At 38.7% G+C, this 8,950-nt stretch overlaps 1 protein-coding gene across 3 annotated transcripts in view; it reads right to left on the bottom strand.

Moving 5' to 3' along the window:
- Window positions 1-583: 583 nt before the first annotated feature.
- The window catches only part of LOC114361843 (STAM-binding protein-like A), a 20,297-nt gene continuing 11,930 nt past the window's right edge, over window positions 584-8,950 (bottom strand). The window contains exons 4-9 of one of the 3 annotated variants that reach the window (XM_028317048.1): window positions 7,528-7,667; window positions 6,552-6,705; window positions 5,075-5,212; window positions 4,263-4,375; window positions 3,035-3,137; window positions 584-2,619 (exon numbers count right to left, since the gene is read on the bottom strand). In XM_028317048.1, the coding sequence (XP_028172849.1) occupies window positions 2,557-2,619; window positions 3,035-3,137; window positions 4,263-4,375; window positions 5,075-5,212; window positions 6,552-6,705; window positions 7,528-7,667 (711 nt within the window). In that variant the 3' untranslated portion in view covers window positions 584-2,556. The remainder of the gene's footprint in view (window positions 2,620-3,034; window positions 3,138-4,262; window positions 4,376-5,074; window positions 5,213-6,551; window positions 6,706-7,527; window positions 7,668-8,950) is intronic. The other 2 variants (XM_028317049.1, XM_028317050.1) reach the window with 2 other exon arrangements.

The following is an 8,950-nucleotide window of genomic DNA, read 5'->3' as shown; positions in this document are numbered from 1 at the left end:
TAGAAACTATATTGAACATCTCCGAAAAGTATTATCAATTTAAAATAACCGAATAATATGTAACAGTAGATCACAACTATGTAGCTGTGTAGCGAATTCAAATACTTCACTGCGTAATTAATATCAAAGATTGTGTTTTAGATACAGTTTTAATTTTCATTTGCCATTTATTAGTAAAAAGTAGTAATGTAAATCCAGAAGTTTAAAAATTGGATATTTAGATATTAAATAAATTTAAGCACCGAGTGCCTTATTGAAAGTAGAGTGTAAAATTGCTTATATTAGACTTATGAATAAATTATTATTACTTGACTATTCGCCGGTTGTAGTGAGATCAAAATGTGTATTTTGGCTTTACTAAATTATATTATTAAAATTAATTTAATTAAATCCTAACAAAACATTGTTTGCATTAATTAATTACTTTTTGTACTCACTACATCTTAAGTTATATTTAAGCATGCCTAGCAATACTGTATAATACGCAATAAATAAAATACGTTATTAGATTTAATTGTTTTATTATCATTGGTCCATATTAATAATGAATCACACATACATAAGACTCTGCTCTTATATTAGACACGCTTCGGAACATGAGTTTAATACATTACACTTATATCGTCAAGAAATAATACATAATGCCCGTTGGAAAGAGATGGGCCAACGATCCTCGAATCACAGTTATTTTATCTCTTTCTAACCAAGTTGTGATGTTATACATATTTTATTAGGCAAAAATATATTAAGAATAGGTTCGAAAGTCCAATTTTATTGATCAACCGATATAGAACATGTGGACAGTGACACATCTAGAATATTAGACTTTGCAACTGAAAAGCTTACTAACCTTCTAATATTGTAACCAAAACCATAACCATGTATTGTAATTATTTATTTAAAGCAAAATTATCTATCTTTATATTTTTTCAATTAATAAATGCGTAATCGCCTAATTCAGTCTTCTAAAAACTTCTAAGTTCTTCAGTATACAAATCTTGAAGTATGTAATTCACGAAATTATAAGTAGGTATCGTTTGAATTAAAAAACCGAGTCTGAATTCTCATTAGCCATGATTTTTATTTTGAGTTAGTGCATTATTTCTTGACGAATTATGTTTTTACTTGAACTTATCTTAACAAATGCGGAAAGCGTCTATTTTTCTTTTTTATACCTATTCTCTTACAAATGGCACTATACCCTGGGTTAATAAGAAGTGATCATAACCTCTAAAACTTTGTGTAAAGCAAAAGCATTGTTAATAAATAGAATGTGATGTGACAAAGTAAGAAATATTTAGACCATTTTAGATAATATCATCTTCATAACAAAATATAACGTAATCTTTACACTTAGAACAACAAAACAATATTTTCATTAACGTTAGAGAACTTAAAGATAACAAGTTTGACTTGTATTTTAAAACAAAACATTATTTTGGTATTTAAAAATGCGTTGAAATGAAATGTTCTTCTTTTTATGGACAATAAACAGAACAAACAAATGACTTAACAATTTAACGCTATAAACAATAATTGTTAATATAAATCACAGTGTTAATTCGAATTTGTCACAGACGTGGAACGTAGACAACCCTTAACCAGGCTTTGGAAGCTATAGAGCCCACATCAATTTGAACTTTATGCTGTGAAAATACGGTTGAAAAATTTATTTTTGTAGCCTGGTTAAAGGTTAAAAAGTACTATGGAATATTCGAAGATTTATATGATACACATATAAGTCAGTCTTCGTCTGTGCCTTAAAATATCACGCGCGTAATAAACGAATCTTTTAGAGATAAAGTAGGGAGCTCTTACCACTCTGAAGAAGACATTAATTGACAAAGACAGACGAACGTCCACTGGTACCTAGTATTTATGGAATTAGTAAAGTGCATACAAAATGTGAGCTTTGTTTATATTCGTGTTTTGTTTTTGGGAAGTTTAATATCATTATTTATCATGACACTTTTATTTCAACACCCGATCATATTTCTACCGTATATTCATGGTGTCAAGAACTGTAAAGTAGATTTCTAATAATCGTGCGAGGTGTAAAGAGAGAAACAAGAAATGTTGTTGATTTAATCGAAATGTCGCGCGGGTTGTATAACTACGGTAAAGTAAATGCGAGTGAAGAGCGTTTTGTTGTTAGGTGTGTTGCTAAATATTTTGTTTTGTGATTACATAGTTTCTCATTTTACGCATTTTATTGACAGAAAGTTTAATTGAAATAATCAAAGTGTCTATTCTACTGTAGGTGTTGAAAAAATCAACATCTTTTTCGTTAATTCAATCACACGATGTGTATTATTTTAAAATAATTTTAAATAACTTTAATATCTTATTGCAAATCTAAATAGAAAATATTAGCGTGATCCCTTAAACGGCCATAACTTTAAAGTAGGTAAACAACATTTTCGGGCAATAAATAAAATACTCTGTAATATCTACAAGCTCGAGGAGCGTTACATGATGTAATATACAAGTTACTGCAATCGGATTACAGTAATACTATAAATGCGTGTTACCGGCGAGCGTGGGTGGATGGTGAGCTCATCTCCTGAGGTCCACCATTTCCACCGGCGCTGTGTGGTCTAGCCGAATGTGTTTGACATCCTGAAACAGCATATTTTATTTGAATTATACACGTTATAAAATCCAAAACGATTATAAAATGAATTCAATAATTTTCATGTATTAGTTAAAGCACTTCAAGCTTTGCCCTGCTGTATCTTGTGTACTGAAATAGGTGCAATTTTGAATGAAAAGGTTTCCAATTTTACACAGTTATACATAAATAGCTTTACAAAAAAAAAATCACTAGATCCAAAAGTAAGAAGTAAGTAAGATAGTAAACATTTCATTAAAAAAATGTCAAAACATGTAGTTCAATCCCTGTCGACTATTAGGGTGATCTCACTCCCATCACACACAAGTGAATTGTGAGCTAAATTGTAAGGGCTTATCGGGCTTATAAATAATTAACGTATTAAATATTAAAAATTACAAGTAATATTTTATTTAAACTTACATAAAACAGCGGTGGGTCATTGGGATGCGGGTGGAAGCCCGTCTGGCGACACTTGGCGATGAAGTCCATGCCGTATTCCGGCGTTAAAGCGAAATAGCCCGTCCTGCAACGAAATAAGAAGCAATATGGAATGCAATCAAAGTAGCAACTAGTCTACATTTTTAATTTTGAACCTTAAACTAATGGGGTAATGGCACAGAATAATAATAAGTACTACGTACATAAAGTTTTACTTCGCGAAGGTATTTAAAAAAATGTATGCTCAATGTCATTAACAATATGGTGTAATTTAGCCTGTCTCAAGAGTCAAGCACCATTTTGTTGACAAACGTCAGTGATCGGCACTGCGCCGAAGCTATAGGGCTGACTTCGGTAAAATGATGTGACGTGAGGTGCCAAACTGCGGAAAATGGCGGAGGAAATACATGATTTAGCATGAATTATCATGAATAATATTAACTACTTATTTACCTCTCAGTGTCTTGAGGCAACTTAAAAAAGTACATTCTGTGTTTTTATTATTATTTAGGCAGTTAAATACTGCACAGTATTTAGTACACCATTTTCTTTATTTTCTTCCATCATACACAAGAATACGCGTGCATGAGTCAATGTTCGCTCGTATGTGAGGCCTTGTCGAATAGTATCCTGTAGGTGGGCCATCGTGCGTGTTTTGTTTTCGATGTAAACTCGCGGAGATGAACAGGCCTGGTAATGGTAACTCCTTCATGACGATCGGTCAAAAGAGAGACGCAGGTTATGACGCGAGAGAGCTGATCTCCCCTGCCCTTTTGTCCCTGTGTCTGAGAGTCCTCCACCTGGACATGAGCTCCCCTGGCTTAACTGGAAGTCTTTAAATAGACTTCGGACGCAGGTTGGCCGTAGTAAGGACAATCTGGTCAGGTGGGGATTCTTGGATGGCTTAAACATGGAGTGCAGGTGCAGTTTTGTTCCCCAGTCGATGAAGCACCTGATGTCGTGCCCTGAGTGCCCAAGCAACTGCACTCAGGAGGATTTGATGAGTGCTACTGACAACGCCACTCTTGTGGCGGAGTTTTGGGCTGACACTGTGTAGGTTTGTTGTCGACACGAAAAGAAGAAGAAGAATGGGGTAAGGTTTGTGAACTAGTGACGATTGAGTTTACCAACTAGTTGTGTAGCCCTGTATGTGAAGGTCCACCGACACCATTGCATTATGAATCTTAAATCAATGGGATAAGGTACTCACTCGTTGTACTTGGGCGCCTGCACGATTGCGACGGCTTCCGGCATCATGAGCTGATAGGCGCCCTGCGTGTGAAGGTCTACCGAAGACAGGAACGCCGTCTGCGTCGGGTGCGTCTGTTAGCAAAGCAAAGTAAACCTTAATACGTCAACCATAGAACACAATATACAAGGTTACTCTATACGCCTATGTTACTAACTTTTAGAAAAAATATACAGGATGATTTTTTACCGTCTCGATATTTTACTTATGAACACTATGGGACTCACTATGGGACTACAACATTCACTATGGGACTAACTCCTGAGTCCCAATAAAATCTGCTGTTTTATACATTTTGATCAAGCTGTATTTGAACATTTGTATTTTGTATTTTTTGCGTTCAAAAAAGCCAGTACCTCCTTATTAATCAAAGTTACACCAGTCATTTAATATGGAAATGTCATTTTAATCCAGTGTTCATCCCGGGTGTAACTTTTCTTTAATAAGGAGGTAACAGTAAGGCCCAGAACAGACGGTGAAACGCAACTGCAACGAAACTGCAACTTTGTTATGATTCTGATGAATGAAACTGAAACTGAAAGTTTCAAACTGGTCGCGTCATGTGTGGTCTCTCAACGGACGCTATGGCAGAAACTTAGATGCAACTCAAAAATAACTAGTAGTTGCAATTTCGTTGCAGTTGCGTTTCACCGTCTGTTCTGGGCCTAACGTGTTACTAACTTTTGGAAAAAAATGGCGCTGGGAGCATGGAAATTTTGTTTTTGGGACATGCTTTGTAGTAATCGAGACAAGAAAAATCATTTTACACTTACGTGTATCCAGCCGAGCGTGATGAGGTTGTGCTGGTCCTGGTAGTGGAAGATCTCCTCTTCGTTGGTAGTGCTGCACGAGTCCGGAGTACCTGATTGCTTCGGCACCACCACGTGCGTGATCTTGAGCTCGTCACGCTCCTGCAAAAAGAGCGTTTTGTTTCACAGCATTAATACTGGATAACTTTATTTAAAACTAGCTTTCCGCCCGCGGCTTCGCCCGCGTGAAATTTTGTCTGTCACAGAAAAACAATATCGCACGCGTATTTGCTCACCGTTTAGACCTACCCTGGATTACGACAAACATTTTAAAACCAAAATCAGCTCAATCGGCCCAGCCGTTCTCGAGTTTTAATCAGACTAACGAACATCAATTCATTTTTATTTATATAGATGAGCGGGATAAAGAGAAAGGAGCAGAGCAGAACAGAGAGAGACATAGGGAGACAAATGATTAATTATTGGTTTATTCATAGAATTTTATAATTACCAAACCTAGAGAACCTAGGTCAAAATTGAAATTCATTTTATAATGTGTGCATGGGACACATTATATGGTTGGCATGGTTATTAATGCTGTCGACACATTTTTGAATTTGGATTTTTACAAAATAAGCAGCACAGCCCATCTGACAAGCAACCGTAAAGTGTTTAAGAGTGAAATGGGTCCTAAAAAAACGTGGTGTGCCTAGGCCCTTGTCTGGTAATGGTGTGGCGTACTAACCAGCACGCAAGCTAAGATGCCGCAGGTGCCGCATGCTCTGTATTGCACGCGATGTTAGGAGCCGCCAGCTGCAGTTGCATGCGAATATAGACCTTATTCCGGTGTAGTTGAGTACTAACCAGCACGCCAGCTAAGATGCCGCAGGTCGCATCACAAGCGCGTCGCTGCTGCATGCGAATATAGACCTTATTCCTGTGTAGTTGGGTACTAACCAGCACGCCAGCTAAGATGCCGCAGGTGTCAGTATTGCACGCCGTGTCAGGAGCCGCCAACTGCAGGTAGCGCGGCAACAGCGTCGCACCACACGCTATCGCAGCTGCATGCGAATATAGACCTTATTCCTGTGTAGTTAAGTACTAACCAGCACGCCAGCTAGGATGCCGCAGGTCTCAGTATTCCGCGCCGTGTTAGGAGCCGCGAGCTGCAGGAAGCGCGGCAACAGCGCCGCATCACACGCGCTGTTGCAGCTACATGCGAATATAGACCTTATTCCTGTGAAGTTAAGTACTAACCAGCACGCCAGTTAAGATGCCGCAGGTCGCATCACAAGCGCGTCGCTGCTGCAGACGAATATAGACCTTATTCCTGTGTAGTTGGGTACTAACCAGCACGCCAGCTAAGATGCCGCAGGTCTCAGTGTTCCGCGCCGTGTTAGGAGCCGCGAGCTGTAGGAAGCGTGGCAACAGCGCCGCATAACATACACTGTCGCTGCTGCATGCGAATATAGACCTTATTCCTATGTGGTTAAGTACTAACCAGCACGCCAGCTAAGATGCCGCAGGTCTCAGTATTCCGCGCCGTGTTAGGAGCCGCGAGCTGTAGGAAGCGTGGCAACAGCGCCGCCGGCACGCGTACTGGCCGCAGCCCCAGCCGCGCCGATAGCGGCGCCGCGTCGAACGTGCTGTCGCTGCTGGATACGGAAATATACACCTTATTCCGTGTGCATACGGGCCAGACTGCCTCAAAATGACAAATACCACTCAAAGGATTTTCAACTCAATAGGCCTTTAACGAGTTACTAATTTACTACAGCGACGCCGCGTCAAACGTGCTGGGGAAATATACACCTTATAGCGAGGATATAAGGCGTAATCTACGACAAAATGAGAACTCAACTTCAATTGATTTTTAACTTTATGGCTTTAATACTAACATGCGAGTTGAGATTTACCAGCCGCGTCTAAAGCGGCGCCGGGTAGAACGTGCTGTCGCTGCTGAATGTGCAAAATGCGCCTTATTGCATGAACATACGGCTTAGTCTCGCTCAAAGTAAAAAATAGAACTCTACAGGATTCTCAACTCTAGGCTAAGCAGCCGGCCGTTGTGATCTTTTGCGGGAGCCCTAGTTCAACAGTCAAAGTTAGTAAGTAAGTTAAAGCCTCACTAAAACAAAATTTAATGTCTAAGTATAAAATTCTCTTAGGTAATCTTAATGGAAAATCACTCATACTTATTATTTCCAGTATAGTTATCCTCCTACAATTTTAGACATTAAAAACCAATAATTTATCCTCAAAGTTTTATACAAATATTCACTATTATAAAAGAACACTTCAAAGTAACTTCTATTAGAATCGTCCAGATACAAATAGATAACATTTTTCTTACCAAATTAGTAAGACACGGGTCTTAACGCGACGTTTATTATATACAGTACATAATATAACTCATTAATAAACGTCGCGTTAAGACCCGTGTCTTACTAATTTAGTTGAAATGGAACTTTTCCTACCTCTGTGGCCTTGAAGGCGGTATAAGCGGCGGCACTGGTGTATACTGATGGGACGGCGCCCGCGGTGGCTCGGCGGCGAAGTCGTCAGGGTATAGGACGCCGTCTACAGGCGGCGCTGACGGCGATACAGCCCAGTTCTCCTGGTTATTTACACAGATTAATGTTAAGGCTTGGTATTTCTGCTAAAGTAGGTATTTCGCGCTGTCAAAATCTGCGCGCGCAATACTTCGCCGAAGACAGCGCGCCAAAGAGCTCTCGCGGCTACACAGTATAGAAATACGCAGTTGGTTAGGTTAGGTTGACTTCCTTCCGTTCAAGCGTCACACTCACAGCACTTTCTAATACAAATCATATCCAAGTGATACAAATTAAAACAACTTTCAAAATTTTTGGGAATATATTTTAGAATCGAATAAATATAGAATATAACTGCCAAAGTAAAAAAGAGGCGTGGCGTCACCCGACCTTCCGGAAGTTCCGCGCCGGCTAAAAGAATTTCAAGATTACGTCACCCGACCTATCAGTAGATCCTCGGGAGCTTGAGCGATTGGAAAAACATTTTATAATCAGTTATGTTACTCGTAGTAGCGATTATTTAGAGCTTGGATAATAAATTATAGTTGTTGCAATTCACAAAGCTTTGCATGTGGTTAATTACATTAATCAGTACACGCATCAATTTTGTTCAGTCTTTTTGTTTATTAATAAATAAAAACATCATACTAAAATTGCATAGGTACATATTTGTTTGTATTGGTCTGGGTGTTTTATTTCCATAATTTATGTATAACGTATGTACGGAGCTCTGTATCGAAAATCACTATGAGCAATAAGCATCACACACGGTTACCTGGAGTGCATTACCGCAGCAAAAAGCTTGCCATCTTAAATGAACGGTATAATATCGAGGTTTCGTCAGTACAGTTGCGAACAAAGGTGTTTGTGTAGTGTAGTTGAGTTGAGAGGTCAGATTATTGAAATAATAAAACGAACATTTTATTTTTTAAATACATTTTAAAAATAATTTACATTACAGATAACAATGAGAGGATGACATTGCAAGGTGGTGCCAGTCCAGTCTTAAATCCGTTGATATATGCTGCATCTGCCATGTTTTTGGCTAAAAGATTCTTCTATCTTGCAGTTTAGACCTCAGACAGTATTTTTGGAAAACTTTTACGCATGGTGGAGGAAGGGACGCTCTAGAGACTCAAGTCTAGAAGGAGTCACATGAACTCCAAGTTTTAAATCCGTTGACATCTGCTGCATCTGCCATCTTTTTGGTTAGAAGATTCTTCCATCTTGCAGCGTAGACCTTTAGCTACAGACCTTAGACAGTATTTTTGTGAAAATTCTTACGCATGGTGTAGGAAGGGACGCTCTAGAGCAGTGGTTCTTAACCGGTGGTCCGCGGACCACTGGT

This window comes from Ostrinia furnacalis, unplaced genomic scaffold (assembly GCF_004193835.3).
Source record: "Ostrinia furnacalis isolate ACB-3 unplaced genomic scaffold, ASM419383v2 OfSCF6011, whole genome shotgun sequence".
Lineage (NCBI taxonomy): Eukaryota > Metazoa > Arthropoda > Insecta > Lepidoptera > Crambidae > Ostrinia > Ostrinia furnacalis.
Note: the sequence above shows the minus strand (reverse complement) of the source record. Positions and strands in the feature narration are given on the sequence as shown.